This window comes from Carcharhinus amblyrhynchos, chromosome 25 (genome assembly GCF_965287045.1).
Source record: "Carcharhinus amblyrhynchos chromosome 25, sCarAmb.v2.hapA, whole genome shotgun sequence".
Classification (NCBI taxonomy): domain Eukaryota; kingdom Metazoa; phylum Chordata; class Chondrichthyes; order Carcharhiniformes; family Carcharhinidae; genus Carcharhinus; species Carcharhinus amblyrhynchos.
Genome location: NC_137348.1, coordinates 31,187,233 through 31,203,913, shown reverse-complemented (window position 1 = coordinate 31,203,913; position 16,681 = coordinate 31,187,233). Strand labels below are relative to the sequence as shown.

Genomic DNA, 16,681 nt, shown 5'->3' with positions numbered 1-16,681 from the left:
AGACTGATGGGAGAAGGCCAGTCAGCTCCCTACATCCATCATCACAGCATCCAGTGCTTTTATTTTAACAGTTTTTTTTAACATTGGCGGACCTGAGCTATTTGTGTGCCAATCCCCATAGCTCAGATCTCACGCACTTTGGTGGCACCTTGGCGTAAAGCCGCCAGGTTGGCAAAGTCCAGCATCCATCTGTTTGTCGGATGCCATCCTTGGCGAATCTGGAAGGCTTGCCCACTCGCGATCTCGTGGCTTCGCGAGGCCCACGCGCTTTGTGAACCGATCCCGGATTGGCACTGACGTCAAAGCTCCAGGGCTCTTGCCCTCTCGTTTCCCAAGCCCCTGCCCTAAAGTCCATTTACAACACATCGATCACCTTTTGTGTAAAACTGACTTCCTGAGGACCTTTCACGGGTTCGAAACTCTGTGCATTTGAAATCACACTTCATGGAAGAAGGTCTTTGGAATGATTGCGTTGTAGATTTGTTTCCCTTGAAATGTGGCCGATCCTTTTGGCTGGCGCTTGTTTTTTGTCAATGAAAATTAAGAGATGAAATCAAAGGGTTTTAAAACGAGGCTAAAGGTTTGCTTAAGGCAGACAGGCTGGAGTTTGGGTTTGGTGTTAACCTGCTCTTAACTTGTGAGTAGGTCAGTTGTCCAGTAACAGCAGCAGCAGCCATGGTAACACAGCTGTTTCCTTTCAGAACTTTGTATTAATTTTTTTTTCCTTCTATTTATTTGTTTTACTCCTTCTATGGACAATCATCTTTTTGCTTTCTGTGGGTTGTTACGTTTGTTTTGCTTTCTCTGTCTAAAACAGCTCTATTTTTGGATTGGGTGGGATTGTATTTCAAACTCTATAAAGAAAAAAAATCTTTAAATACAGATTAGTTTCAGAAGAGGAGGGGGGGGGAAGGGGTGGGGGATTGGTAGATGCAGCCAGAAAAGGCCACGGAAGCAGGCATGAAACATGCTATTTTGGGGCTTGTTCATTCAATGTGTCGTTTGTGTCTTTATTCTTTTCTCTCACTCCAGTCTTCAGACAGAAGGCAGACTGGCAGAATTGCTTGTGTGTGTGTGTGTGTGTGTGTATGTATGTGTGTGTGTGTGTGTGTGCGCGTGTGTATTATCTGGTCAGAGAGATTATCTCCTATAAGCAGCAAGGAATGTGTGGCTCTTCCAGTCTGCCTTCAGCTGTGTTCAGCTCCTGGTTCCGCGTGGCTAATGGTGGCTGTGGTAGAAGCGTTGTTGTCTCACTTTGCCGTGCTCCTGGGCGGCGGGGTCTCGACAAGCGCAATCTCCGTGAAGCTCACAAGACATCGGGAAGGGGATGACCTGCAAGGCAAAGGACTCCATTAGCGGTTTCTCGAGAGACGGTGTGCAATGTTTGAGGGAACGGGTTGGATGATAAAATGATAAAATAACACGTCTAGCTGCCAGCACCATATCCTTGACTTCACCATCTACTCAGCCGCAAGGAAGTCTCCCTGCACATTATATAAAGGATGACACCATGGGTCAGCAACATATCTTGCTGCGTTTGTCAGGTAGCACTCTGTCTTCACCCAGAGAATATCAATTTAGAAACAGGACTGGAGAAATCACTCATGGGTTACGTGGTGGTTGGGTCCCATGGTGTAGTCTCTTTGCATTCGTATGTCATCCATTACACATTGTCTATCCGCTCAACTGCACAGGAGAATGTTTTATATAATGACTACACTTCAAAAATACTTCATTGGCTGTAAAGTGCTTTGAGATCTCTCGAGGTTGCGTAAGGCATGATAGAAATAAAACTTGTTTCCTGTTATGGAAGGAGCGCCCTTTTTATGGAACTCGTTTCAGTCACTGGAACTGTTATCTAATGTAATTCTTTTCAAAATTGTCCGAACTTTTCAAGTTTAAAAACATTGAAAATGTGACCTGAGTTTTTATTTTATTCTTTCATGGGAACGTGGTGGCAAGGACAGCATTTGTTACCCATCCCTTATTGCCCCTTGAACCGAGTGGCCCATCTCGGATGGCTGTTAAGCATCAACCACATTGCTGTGGGTCTGGAGTCACATGTAGGCCAGACCAGGTAAGGGTGGCAGATTTCCTTCCTCAAACCACCTCAGTGAACCAGATGGGGCTCGACCAAATCACGCAGACATGCGGAGAACAAATTGACAATAGTTTCAGGATCACCATTATTGAGACGAGTTTTATATTCCAGATTCATTGATTGAACTTAAATTCCACCAGCTGCTGTAGTAGGATTTGAACCCATGGGGCAAATTTTACCATTCTGCCCACCACGGGGATCGTAGTGGGCAAGAGGCAGGCCATGGAAAGGTCTGTGGACCTCGGGTTTTCCGGTTTCAGGGCGAGTGCGATTGGAAAATCCCGCTCCATGTTCCCTGACCATGAGTCTTGGCCTCTAGATTACCAGTTCAGTGACATTATCACCATGCCACCACCATCACATCTTTTTGATGATGGAAACAGTCGGAGAGCATGTTGACAAGTCAAAGAACATGTGTGGAGGAGGTTACCGCATTGAATAATTAATGGCATTCTTTGCATGTGACTATTGATCAGTCACAGCACTTAAAAGTGAATCAAAAATGTTCAAAACAGGGGTTGCTGAACCACGTCAAATGGCAATGTGGGTCGAGTCTTTATCCCACGTGTCAACATTGAAATATCAGTATAGTATTTGAAATGATTAACTTTGATATTTTCTACTGATGTCTCCTTGTTCAGGAAAAGGGAGGGAAAACTGAAATTTTGACTTCCTGGTGGCTTATTGTACAATCATCATAGAAATGCCTACAGTGCAGAAGGAGGCCATTTGGCCCATTGAGTCTGCGCCGACTCTCTGACAAGAGCATCTTACTCAGGCCCTCTTCCCCCTCAGCGTCGCACATTTACCATGGTCAATCCATCTAACTTGCACATCGTGGACTTTGAGATGAAACCGGAGCATCCAGAGGAAACCCACGCAGACACGGGAACGTGTGGCAAGAACGGCATTTGTTATCCATCCCTTATTGCTCCTTGTTCTCCGCGGGGAGAATGTGCCAACTCCACACGGACAGTCACCTAAGGCCAGGATTGAACTAAGGGCTCTGGCACTGTGAGGCGGCAGTGCTAACCACTGGGCGACCCAATCCATTTTCATAACTTCTGTGTGGCACACACGATTCCTGTCTGTAACCTTTATTTCGCAAAGGTTGCCAATGCTTTGATGTCAGACTTTGCTACAATAAATAGAAATGTCAATATTACCCCCATTCAATTTGACAAAGTCATCTGTCATGATGTGGTGGCACCAAATCTGGCCATTAGATGGCTCTGTAGAGCAGATCTCTTTCATCTCTAGACTCAGTGGCCAACTTCCGAACTGATATTTTGAAAGTTATACTCATTGACTGACTGCAGAGAAATTCCATTTACGAGGAAATAACTTTTTATTTTCTGTTCATGTGGACTTTTCCTTTCATGTGAATTTTCTTTTGGAAATTCCAATGTGTGTCAATACGCCATAGGAGTTATTTTCTGCTCCTGTTTAAAATTCATGGTCGGAAAACCATGGGGGAACTGTGTGTCTTAATTTTGATATGTCCTGCCAGTAAAAAGGGCTTCCTGCCAGCAATGAAATGCCAGAGATTTACCCCTCATGTATGCACCATCTAAATATTTTGCAGTTGCCTGCTGTTTAGTTTGGAAGGTTTGTTCATGTTTATCAATTTGGATAGTAAAAATAAGACGTCAGAGAGCAGCACTTCCAACGGGCAAATTCATGCACGGCCACTTAATTTGCTCATGTTACATTTTAGCATTCAATGCTGTTATGCTGATATTCACCCGTTTCGGATAGAACTTGAACAGAACCTTAACCGTGTTAGCCCCCGGGAGGGGAAGACCAAAGATGGAATAGTGATTAAAATAAGTTAAAGTAAAGTTAATGTTTATTTATTAGTCACAAGTGAGGCTTACATTAATGCTGCCATGAAGTTACTGTGAAATTCCTCCAGTCGCCACATTGCGGTGCCTGTTCGGGTCAATGCACCCAACCAGCACGTCTTTCAGAATGTGGGAAGAAATGGGAGGAGACCCACGCAGACACGGGGAGAACATGCAAACTCCAGACAGACGGAGACCTCAAGCTAGGAATCAAACCCGAATCTCTGGCGCTGTGAGGCAGCCGTACTAACTATTGTGCCGCCCATCATTTTGATATGGAGAAAGATCTAGATTTTTTTTATTCCCACTCCCCTCAAACCCGATAAATAACAGTGTGTTCAATGTTCAAGCAGGACTTTTCCAGTCTAGAAATGTATTTCCATAGAATCCTTACAGTACAGAAGGAGGCCAGTCAGCCCATCAAGCCTATACTCCGTCTCCGAAAGAGCACCTCACCCAGCCCACTTTGCGCATTTAGCATACCCAATCCACCTAACCAGCATGTCTTTGGACTGTGGGAGCAGCTGGAGGAAACTCACGCAAATACAGGGAGAACATGCAAACTCCACACAGTCACCTGAGGCCAGAATTGAACTGGGTCCCTAGGTCTGTGAGGCAGCAGTGCGAACCATTGAGCCTGGGGTCAATTTACTCAATTCAACGCAATATATAAATGCAAGTTATTCTTGTTATTGCTACTGCTAAGAGGAAAGCCGAGGAATGGTGCTGAAATGGAGACAGTGATTTTTTTGTGTACGAACTGCTCCACCTTGATTTTTAATCTGCTTCCATAACTCCACCATCAAAGATTCACTGGGAGCTCGACAATGAGCAATTTACAAGTGAGGGGATCTGCATTTCAACTGGGGAAATGCTGTCAGCTTGTGTGATGGGTCAGCTATTCCACTGGGACAACAAAGGTTGTCATTAGAATCACCGAATCATAAAATCCCTACACTGCAGAAGGAGGCCTTTCAGCCCATCCAATCTGCACTGTCCCACCCAGGTGCTATCCCTGTAACCCCATGTATTCACACTGCTAGTCCTTCTGACATAGAAGAATTCGTAGAAACCTACAGTGCAGAAAGAGGCCATTTGGCCGATCAAGTCTGCACCGACCACAATCCCACCCAAGCCTGTCCCCATATATTACCAACTAATCTCTCTAACCTACGCAACCCAGGACACTAAGGGGCAATTTAGCATGGCCAATTAACCTGACCTGCACATCTGTTGGACTGTGGGAGGAAACGCACACAGACGTGCAGAAAATGTGCAAACTCCACACAGACAGTGACCAAAGGCTGGAATTGAAACCGGGTCCCTGGCATTGTGAGGCAGCAGTGCCAATCACTGTGCCACCCATCCTGAACTCTGGTGGCAGTCCCAGGCATAGTTCATTTGAGTCCCAACATCTGCACGCCACATTGTTCCAATGCATCGGTGTGCTTTTCCTTTGGCGCCACAGAGAATCTGACGTGGGGAGCGGGGGTGGGTTTGGATCTTCATCTGCATCCAATTAGCGAGATACAAATCCATTTTTCGCTGACAACCAGCAGAAGACCCTGGTGTAAATTCACACCAGCGGAAAACCAATTCTTGGGTCTCCTGCCAAATTCTACCCCCCTGCGGGAGCTTGGGAGAATTCTGCCTTGGGTGGGAGATGTCAATCAACAAGTCCGAGGCAAGTAGAGTGTTCCAAGTGGTCAACAAGACAGACAGTTTCTGGGCAAGAGTGCAACCAAAGTTCAATTAATCACATCTGATGACACAGTTGACAGCTTAAAATTGCGAGCCAACAGGTAGCAATAGCATTTAATCATATTCAGGCAATGGGTACTAACTTCTCCTATATAGTAGATACTTGATTTTACTTATAGTGTGCCCCTTGGGGAGTATTCCCCCATTTAATCTGTGTTAATTGCCACATCAAAAAGAATACATATGTGGGAACCGGTGGAAATTGTGATGGTGAGATGAGGAGGTGCATATTTCTAAATGCATATCTATGAAAATAAAGCTTATAAGAGTGTGTGGCACATGGCAATGGATGCCAGGTCCATCCTTTGACCATCTGACCTGCTGGAGTAGAACAATAAACCAAGAAAGCTGAGCTGAAAAGGCACCAAAAGTGTTTGGGAAGCATAATCATTTCAGAAGCGACTAATATGTGAACTTGAAAGAATGAATTGAACTGTAATGACTGGATATTTTGGAAACCAACTCAATAATACAAGATATTGTGCTACTCGTGGCGCCAGAAGCTTTAGAAACCCAACCCGCTCAAAGTGGATGTTGCTTTTGCCTCACCACGTATGCCACTAGTGGCTTTAACAAGCGCTGCAGTCAACTTGAAACCTCCCTTTGTCAACGGCTGATAAAGCTGGTTAGCAGTGGCTATTGAAGGGCCTACTTGGTGGCTTGAAGCGTCTATTCTCAACCAAAGCAGATTGCGAGCATGAGGTGGCACAAACCCATTTTGACCCCTGCCTATCTCAAAAGATGTTGGATAGCTGCAGTACTTTTTTGTATGTTACTTGCTTTTCAAATGTGATTTTAAGTCAATGAAACATCCCAGATGAAAGCCCGTGGCCAGAATTTCAAGGGTGTATTTATTCCTTGCACGACATAATTTCTTTACCACCGAATAATTGAACAAATGCCTTTCCTTACTCTTTTCAGTGTAAGGGATCGCTTACGAGAATGTAAACTTAGGCTGCGTTTACACTCTCAACATCATATTGATGTAATGTTGGCTACAGCTCAATACAGAAGTGATAGCGTCAATCAGGAGACTATCAAGTGCAGGAAAGCCCTGAGCCTGACACCACAACACCATCTCACACAGGCTTAAATTCCCAAAGAAGAAAGATCCATCCTCAGAGCCGTTGCCAAAGAAAACATGGTTAACAGTGAAATCTGGCTCCTGTAACGATATATGCGAAATACTGTAACGTCTTATATCCTGTACAAGATACTAATTCCAGCCTGCGACTGGTCACTGCCAGTTATGAAATTGATTTCCACTGTGTGCTGGAGGTTATACACAACCTACCTGTGTTGCATTGGCATTTTTTGGAGGTTTATTGCAAGTTAAAAGCTGTCTCAACAACTTGGTTTCAATTATCACACCGCACAATTGCAACATCTATGCTTTCCACATCAGCCAATAGATTCCAATAGTTGTCAGAGGGAGAAGTTTCTGGGTTGACATCATAGTGCCTTCAATCGTATTTCAGGCATACAATTGGTGGTATCTTTGGAGAGCTGCCTAGGTGCAGCTGGAGGCCATACTAGAAGGGAACCCAGGCAACCTCACTGTAAGCAGTTGAATGATTGAGGCAGCTATCTTCTCAGCAGCAGCCAGTAAACTATTATTAGCAATTAATTAGTAGCCACCTGCAGTCAGATTGGTAATGTTGCTGGAGTCCAACTGGAGGCAGACAGTACCTATGCTGTGGTTAAAGATGGCTTCCTGGCAGTTGGCCAGGGAGCAAGTGAGGCCTCCTTTTATTGTTAACCCGTGAGGCCTTCTTTTATTGTTAATCCAGTACAAGGCCGCTTCTGTCATAGGCCCACTGCTGCGGCTGCAGGCCACAAAAAATGTCAATCATTTCTTTTATCTCGCTCTTGTTCTCTTGCCTGTTTCAAGTTGACTGACATCACCAGTGGGGTAAAGACCCGCTTTTGGGCCCAAACCTCAGAGAAGCTTCAAAAGTGCTATGATCAGGCCCATTGGGTACAAAATCATGTTTAATTTAGTTTAGTTTAGTTATTGATTGTCACAAGTAGGCTTACATTAACACTGCAATGAAGTTACTGTGAAAGTCAGTTTGTGGCTGGAACTCTACCACCTCGCCTGCCACAGAATTGGAGCGGGTGAGAAGCTGACAATGGATTGGCCTCTGGTGGGAACTTCCAACCTCACTCAAGTGAGGCTGTAAAATCCTACCCTCGCGGTGGGACAGCCTGTGTGCAACGTGTTCAGGCTTTGATTCAGGCACTGAGCAAATTCATGGGGGCTACTTCTAAGATGCCTAACATGGGTTGGATCCTTTGAATATGGCTATTAAAGGACCTTTTTCACAAACTGTTCACCTCAATAGCGGGTCAGACATTGGGCTGGTCCCACACAGACTTTTCAGTCGCCTCCCCTGTGGTCACCAACAAAAGGTTTTTATCTCCGATAGATATTGCTCTGTGAAAAACCATTTGAGTGCTTGCGCAGACGGCTAATAATACAGGGCTAGGAAACAAAATGCCCAAGGCCCATTCTCTTAAGACCATCAAAACCCACTTTTTCACTGTATTTCTCCCTGGCTCCAGAAAAAAAATTGTCAAATTGCTTCTCAAGTGTATCCATATGATGTCCTTCAATTGCCTTTCTTGGTAACAAGTCTAACAATCTTTAGATGGAGAGGTTCTTCCTGGCTTCCCTTCTTTTGTATTTTGTGGGCGAATCTTTCATATTTAAAACCTGTGAGCAATGTTTCTGGATCAACGTTGCTGATTCCTTTAACTTGCAGCCAATTCCTTGGCCTCTTTTTCAGACCAGTGCCTACGGACTAACAGCAGGCTGCTTCTCCCAGCTCTGCAACAAGTAGAAGATACCATGTTGCCAGCTGTACCACAACATCTCAGGCATTACAGTGACACATTGTTAGCACTGCTGTCTCACAGCACCAGGAACCCAGGTTCAATTCTGATCTTGGGTCACTGTCTGTGTGAAACTTGCACATTCTTACCGTGTCTGTATGGGTTTCCTCCGCGTGCTCCGGTTTCCTCCCGCAGTCCAGAGATGTGCAGGTTAGGTTGATTGGCCAAGTTAAATTGACCCTAGTGTCGGGGAGATTAGCAGGGTAAATATATGATGTTGCGGGATTAGGGCCTCGGTGGGACTGCGGTTGGTGCAGACTCAATGGGCCAAATGGCCTCCTTCTGCACTGTAGGGATTCTATGATTCTATCTCAATGAAGAGGAAAAGTAAGCTGCAAGCAGAACCATCGTCACTGCGACGGCAAGATGAAGTAAATCTTGGAGGCGAACTCACTTCCCACCATCCCCCCCAACAATATCCCAATTTTCTGTTCAGCGTTACATGGCTGAAAGATGTCAGTCAGACGTTGATGCAAGTTACAAAAGAACAAAGAAATGCTCAACATAACTGGAATGGAATGCTGCTCTTAGCAGCAATGAAAGTTGTAAATTGGTGATGGGTCAGAGAGGGCAGCTGGATAGTGGTGGACCATGGTGTGAGCGGAGTGTGAAGTTGAAATTCACCAATTGCCTGCGCCACCTCAGTGTCTCGTTTACCAGAGAAATCCAATTTCCTATTGGTGTTCCTGTCTCTCAAAGAGGTTGATTGGACCAGGTTACATTGGATTTTTATCCTTTTGCTGTGTTTTGCACCTTGAGTCGAATGTATTGGGGTACAATAGAAAGTATTGTTTCTTCTGAGCTACATAGACAAAGCATACCGCTCATAGAGTACATAAGGGAGAAGGAAAGGAGACAGTGCAGAATATAGTGTGACAGTCACAGCAAGGATGTAGAGAAAGATCAGCTTAATATATGATAGGTCCATCAAACGCCTGATGGCAACAGGGAAAGACCTGTTCTTGAGTCAGTTGGTACGTGACCTCAGAACTTAAAGTTTATTTATTTGTCAAAAATAGGCTTGCATTAATTTTGCAATGAAATTACCGTGAAATTCCCTTAGTCGTCACACTATGGTGCCCGTTCGGGTCAATGCACCTAACCACAGCTCATCTTTCCGATGTGGGAAGAAACCGGAGCACCTGGAGGAAACCCACGCAGGCATGGGGAGAACATGCAGATTCCACACAGACAGTGACCCAAGCCAGGAATCAAACCCAGGTCCCTGGCGCTGTGAGGCAGCAGCGCTCACCACTATGCTTCCGTGTCGCTCACTTTTGTAGTGTTTTCCTGATGGAAGAAGGTATGTCTGAGATTCATGGGGTCCTTGATTATGCTTGCTGCTTTCCTGAGGCAGCAGGAAGTGTAATTCTTGGCAGCGGTGAAAAGTTGTGTTGTGGGGTGGGGTGGGGTGGACTGGTGGTGGGCAGGGGTGATGGTTGTGGTGGGGTGGGAATCGGGTGGATGGAGGTGTGAAATCAAAATGTTCCAACTGCCTGCACCACCTCTGTGTCTCGTGAACCAGACAAACCGTTAGTGTTTTGTAACTTTGGATTGTGGAGCAGTATTCAATAATGCCAGTGCAGGAATTATATTTGCTTTTTCACACACATGAAGCTGTCTGAAAGTGATGCCTTTATTCTGTGTATGAGAGTTCGTGTGAAGCTTGGATTCTTACAGCTGGAATTATCTCAAACTCTCAGAATATTTACAATTTTGCCCCAGTTTTTTCCACAAAATAAGGGTCCTGAAAAAAGTTTGCACACCAACAGACCTGTTGTAGGCAGTTACTATTTGCAGGGTTATTAGATCCAAAGGCCGCAAAATCAGAAATGTTTTTAAATTCGAAACTCCTTGCAGTATTTTTGTTATGGGCCTTTTATACAGCTTTGTGTGCTAATTGCCATTAACAACATGTTGACATTATAAAGTGTGAGCTCAGGCCATGTTTGCCATAGACTGGAAACCCCACAGAACTGTGCAAACAAAACCCAAGTTGGCCAAGAAAAACTGTGAGGTTAATTGAGGTTTGTTAGAGTCACCTTACCAATGTTAACACAAGGCTGTCCTGGACAGGAATTCTCTCCTGCTTTCACAGGCATGACTGGATAGGGCAGATACCAAGACTGGGGCTAGGATTTTCCAGCTCCGTTGTGGCAGGAACCGCCCCAGGAAACTTGGAGGTCCAGCCAAAGGTCCATTGACTTTCGGTGGGATTGGACAATCCTGGCAGCGGATAGGACTGTAAAATCTCCCCCGAGGCATCTTGATCTGTGGGTGCACCTACACCATGCAGGACTGCAGTGGTTCAAGAAGATGGCTCACCGCAACTTTCTCCAGAGTGATTAGGAATGCTGGTCTAACCAGCGACAAGGGTGGCGCCATTGGCAGAGTGGTTAGCACTGCTGCCTCACAATGCCAGGGACCTGAGATCAATTCCAGCTTTGGGTGACTGTGTGGAGTTTCTCCCTGGGTCTGCATGGGTTTCCTCTGGGTACTCTGGTTTCCTCCAAAGTCCAAAGATGTGCAGGTTAGGTGGATTGCCATGCTAAATTGCCCCTTAGTGTCCCAAGATGTTTAAGTTAGCTGGATTAGTGGGATAAATGTGTGGGGTTATGAGAGTAGGGACAGGTTTGGCGATGCAGACTTGGTTAGCCAAATGGCGGCAGCCTCCTGCATTGTAGTGAAGGGTCTTTAAAAATCAGTTCACAGTAGCAATTGAATACTTAATTTGCCAAGGTTTGCAAGAGTATTCCTGCCCAGGCAACATTTCAACCGTCAAAGCATTGACTGGAATTTTCTTTCGGTTCCCTAATGATTGGTTTGCACTCTTATTAGCCTTGAGTGCATTGAATGTATAGAATGTGATTGGCTTGGAGGATTATATTGGTAAACTTTCAGCTGAAACACTCCTACCAATAGTTGTTGGTTTATGTTGAAGCATTGCAGAAAGGATTGTAGCCTTAATGTGAGGGAATTAAGTCAACATTTCTGGATATATGAGCAGAGGGGACAGGTGCTTCAGTCCCAGTCATCCTATGAAATCTTGTTGCATTCCACGGTCTCTCAGCTGCAATCAGCCACAATAAGAAGTCAGCATCTCTACGTCAAGTCAGCCACTATGTCATTTACAAACCAACATACTTGAATACACAGAATCAGATTGTACAGGAAAAAGGCACTCAGCTTTTTCTGCCTGTTCTGGCACTGTGAAAGAACTCTTCACTGAGTCCCAATCCCCTCGTCTTTGACTATAACTCTGCCATTTTTTTCCTGCTTGACTACATCCCCAATTCCCTTCTGCAAGTTAGTATTGAGCTTATCTTCCCGGCCTTTTTATTTTTCTGAAAATTTATATTGATTTGTTTTGAAATATTTATGAATGATGGAGCTTGCTGCCGGATGGATCAACTGAGGTGAATAATAATACAAATACCTTTAAGGTGAAGCCGGATGGGAACATGAGGGAGAATGGAAGGATATGTTGATGGGGTGTCATCAATTAAATAAGAGTGGGAGAAGGCTGAAGTGGAACAGGAACTTTGAATGACCTGTTATGATGCTTTTAGATCATTCTTTAAATGGTGTAACTAAAGCCACTAGCTTTTCAGGCCTCTGATCCTTTGTCAGGTGAGTGGAGAGCTCTGACTCTCACCTGACGAAGGGTCAGAAGCCCGAAAGCTAGTGGCTTTTGCTACCAAATAAACCTGTTGGACTTTAACCTGGTGTTGTGAGACTTCTTAGTGTGTTTACCCCAGTCCAACACCGGCATCTCCACATCTTTAAATGATGCCAGTTGCAGCATGGGCAGCACCGTGTCACAGTGGTTAACACTGCTGCCTCACAGCGCCAGGGACCCGGGTTCAATTCCCAGCTTGGGTAGGGACTCCACGCTATGTGTGGGGGGTCTGCACGTTCTCCCTGCGTCTGTGTGTGTATCCTCCGGTTTCCTCCCATAGTCCAAAAGACATGCTGTGGTTAGGTTTGTCGGCCGTGCTAAATTCTCCCTCCGTGTGTCCAAACAGGTGCCGGAGTGTGGCGGCTAGGGGATTTTCACAGTAATTTCATTGCAGTGTTAATGTGAGCCTACTTGGGACACTAATAAATAAAGTTTAAAAAAGGAATCTTCTCTTGAGTCATTTGCGTGAAGCTGTAGGAAGACCTACAGTCTGCCTTTTAAAAACTGCCTACCCCCACCCCCCCATTTCTATAGCTGGCATTTTTTTGCCCTGACTTCGGGATGGGATCAGGTTAAGCACTTTCATTTTCTTGAATTTATATAAACAACAGAACATTGTGGAATGTTAACCAAACAACTGACTAAAAGGACCGAACATTGTAAAAGAAATCTATTTAAAAGTTGCAAAAGAGCTGAAGGATTTCTTTAAAAAGGGAAAGAAAATGCTTTTATTGCATTACTGTACTCTCGATCATTCTTTGGTCTGCATGGTCTGACCCCCGCTGAGAATTGGTATGTTCCATATTTTTCTGGCATATTTTAAACTACGGCCCCTTAAAGACTTTGCTTTCCTTCTGTGAGGAATCCAATACTCTGAGCTCATAAGCTCTGTTTCAATCCAAAGAGTTCAAAAGGCTCTGATGTTTGTTAGGCCCCACTACCCTTTCACCGTGGCCCCCAACTCACAGGAGACCCTGTCTCAGATTGTTCGAGTTTTTAACTTCTGGCTAACATTAAAACGAAAAAACAACTGGGAGATTGCAGGCAGCGAAAAGCTGGGGCAGGAAGGGAATTAAACGAAGATGAAGGTGGTATCTAATCGGCTATGGCTGATTCCTGAGTCTGCCTTTCCTAACCTACACCACTTGTGCAAATGAACCCTTGGGTTTTGTAGGTCAGCCGAGTTCGCGCTTTTGAGCTTTGTGCTTTCGTAACATCTCTAAGACGCTTGCACAGGCAAAATGTTTTCTTTGAGATTTCTGAAGTGTAATATGCAAGTTGTAAATGCACTCTTAAGTGCTAGTTCTTTTCTGAATATACAGGATTAAAATGGCAGTTTGCGCGCCAAGGCCAAGGTTATAATAAAATCAATATTTTTTGGTGATGTCTTCAAAGACTCACGACTAAGCTGTCCCAGTCAGTCTGTCTATGTGGTGTTGTATGTTTAACACTATTGAATAACAAGCATGTTAAATAAAGAATTGAGTCTGAAGTGCACCTCACCAAGGGTAATGCAAAAGTAAATGGTTTATTTTCTTAGTTTTCAATGACCTGGCACCAGTGTTAAAATGAAGAGTAAAAGGAAATACAAAGGCACAGCGCAGAAAGAGCAGTTTTAAGGCCAGTGCTTAATGTGCTTCTATTTACCTTGGGTGCATGGGTGTGAGATACAGTCGCTAATTCATTTATGATAAGCCAGGATGATTGTGGTGAGGGTGGGGACAGTAGGGGAGCTGAGGGAGGGAAATGTATATAATCACTCGCTCAAAATGACTGAAAATATGGGGCCACAGCTTTATGTCCTTAAAGAGAGAATTAGAGAGAAGAAGCACACTGGCCTTCATCAGTCAGGGCGTTGAGTATCGGAGTTGGGACATTATGTTACAGTTGTATAAGTTGTTAGTGAGGCTGCACAAGGAGCATTGTGTGCAGTTTTGGTCACCTTGTCGTAGGAAAGACATTGGTAAACTGGAAAGAGCACAAAGAAGATTTATGAGGATGTTGCCTGTGGGTCTGAGTTATACAGAGACATTGGTCAGGTTCAGACTTTACTCCTTGGAACATAAGATAATGAGGGATGACCTTGTTGAGGTATATAAAATTGTGAGGGGCAGAGATAGGGTCAACGCGCGTGGTCTTTTTCCCAGGGAAGGGGAATTGAAAACCAGAGGGCATAGCTTGAAGGTGAGAGGGAAAAGATTTAAAGGGGGCCTGAGGGGCAACTTCTTCAAGCGGAGGGTGGTGCGTGTATGGAATGAACTGCCAGAGAAAGTGGTTGTGTCGGGTACAGTAGCAACATTTTAAAAAGCATTTGGATAAATACATGGATGGGAAAGGATTAGAGGGACGTGGGTCAAGCGTGAGCAATTGGGGCTCGCTGGGAGGGCACTGTGGTCGACGTGGGCCGATTGGGCCAAAGGGCTTGTTCCTGCGCTGCATTGCTCTATGTCTCTACATGTTACACCTGAAATGACTGCGTCCATTTTCTCAAGTGTATCTACAGCTTAGTGAAAGCGATTTTCCCATCCCGCTGCGCTGCTTTCGGAGCGCAGAGCGCTGGGAGACTCAAGCGAAGGCCATTTCGCGGGTTCCCCACTGGGCGCCACAGCCTCCACGAGTTTCTGAGCGCGGGATTTTCAGCACTGTCAGCTCGGCAGAAGAAATTGACGTATAACTACATAACTCGTTCAAATTAGCATCTCCATATCATTTTAATCTCATTAGTGAGCCCAAGACTGAAGTCAGGCATCTGCCTGGCAATGTGGGTACGTCCCATCCTCAAAGAGCAGGACAAATTCAACCTGGCCAATTACTGCCCCATCTGTCTACTCTTAATCATCAACAAAGTGACGACTGTGTTATCAAACACCACATGCTCAGCAATAACCTGCCCTCTGAGTCTCAGTTTGGGTTCTACCAGGGTCACTCAGCTCCTGACCTCATTACAGCTTAGTCCAAATAGGAACAGAAAAGCTGAACTTGAGGTGAGCTGAGAGTGACTGCCCTTGATGTCAAAGCAGCATTTGACCAGTGAAGCATCAAGGAATCCAAGCCAAAGTGGGATCAATGGGAATCTGTGGGAAAACTCTCCATTGGTTAGATTCAAAATTTGCATAAAGGGAGATAGTTGTTGGAGATGAATCATCTCAGCCCCAGGACATCACTGCTCATGGTAGTGTTTTAGGCCCAACCATCTTCAGTTGCTTCCTCAATGACCTTTCTTCCATCATATGATGAGAAGTGAGGATGTTTGTTAATGATTGCCCAATGTTCAGTAACTTTGACAACTCCACAGATACTGAAGCAGTCCGTGCCAGTGTGTTGAAAGACCTGGATAACATTCAGGCTTGGGCTGATAAGTGACAAGTAACACTGGTGCCACACAAGTGCCAGACAGTAACCATCTCTAGCAAGAAAGATGCTAACCATAACCCCTTGACATTGAATGGCATTCCCATCATTAAATCCCCCACTACCAGCAGCCTGGGAGTTATCCATGACCAGAAACTGAACTGGACAATCCATATAAATACTGTGGCTACAAGAGCAGGTCAGACGGCTGGGAATTCTCACTTCCTGAGTCCCTGAAGCCTGTCCACAATCTAGAAGGCACAAGTCAGAAGTGTGGTGGAATACTCTCCAATTGCCTGAATGAGTGTAGCACGTACAACACTCAAGAAGCCCAACACCGTTCAGGAAAAGCAGCCAGCTTTATTGGCACCTGATGCACCACCTATGCACAGTGGCAGCAGTGTGTACTAACACACAACTTCTATCACCTAGAAGGACAAGGGGAGCAGGTCTGCATGGGATACAGTCATCTGCAAGTTCCCCTCCAAGGCACAGACCATCCTGACCTGGAAATATATTGCCATTCCTTCACCGTCGCTGGGTCAAAATCCTGGAATCTCCTGCCTAACAACGTTGTGGGTGTATCCACACCACAGGGATTGCAGCAGTTCAAGACAACAGCTCACCAACAATTTCTCAAGGGCAATTATGGATGGGGAATAAATGCCGTTCTAGCCAGAGATGCCCTCGTACTGAGAATGAGTGAGAAAAAAATGATCCCACGGCAGTATTGACGGAGAAGCAGGGGGGAAGCTATCCTTGGTGACCTAGCCTGCCTCCGTCCCCGAAACAACACTAAAGAACAGCAGCAACAAAAACAGAAAATGTTGGAAAATCTCAGCATGTCCGACAGCATCTGTGGCTAGCAAATAAAGCTAATGTCAAAACGTTAGCTTTTTTTCCCTCTCCTCAGATACTGTTAGGCCTGCTGAGATTTTCCAATGTTTTTGGTTTCTGTTTCAGATTCCAGCATCCGCAGTATTTTGCTTTTATCTGGAAACAGTGGGGAGGTTGAAACAAACAAAAGGCTACAGTCTTCCGCCACAGAAG

General features: G+C 45.1%; 1 protein-coding gene across 1 annotated transcript in view; it reads right to left on the bottom strand.

The window, feature by feature from the left end:
* Positions 1-1,099: 1,099 nt before the first annotated feature.
* Positions 1,100-16,681, bottom strand: part of pappaa (pregnancy-associated plasma protein A, pappalysin 1a) — a 329,950-nt gene continuing 314,368 nt past the window's right edge. The window contains exon 22 of the mRNA XM_080212189.1: positions 1,100-1,332. Coding sequence (XP_080068315.1) covers positions 1,219-1,332 — 114 coding nt within the window. The 3' untranslated portion in view covers positions 1,100-1,218. The remainder of the gene's footprint in view (positions 1,333-16,681) is intronic.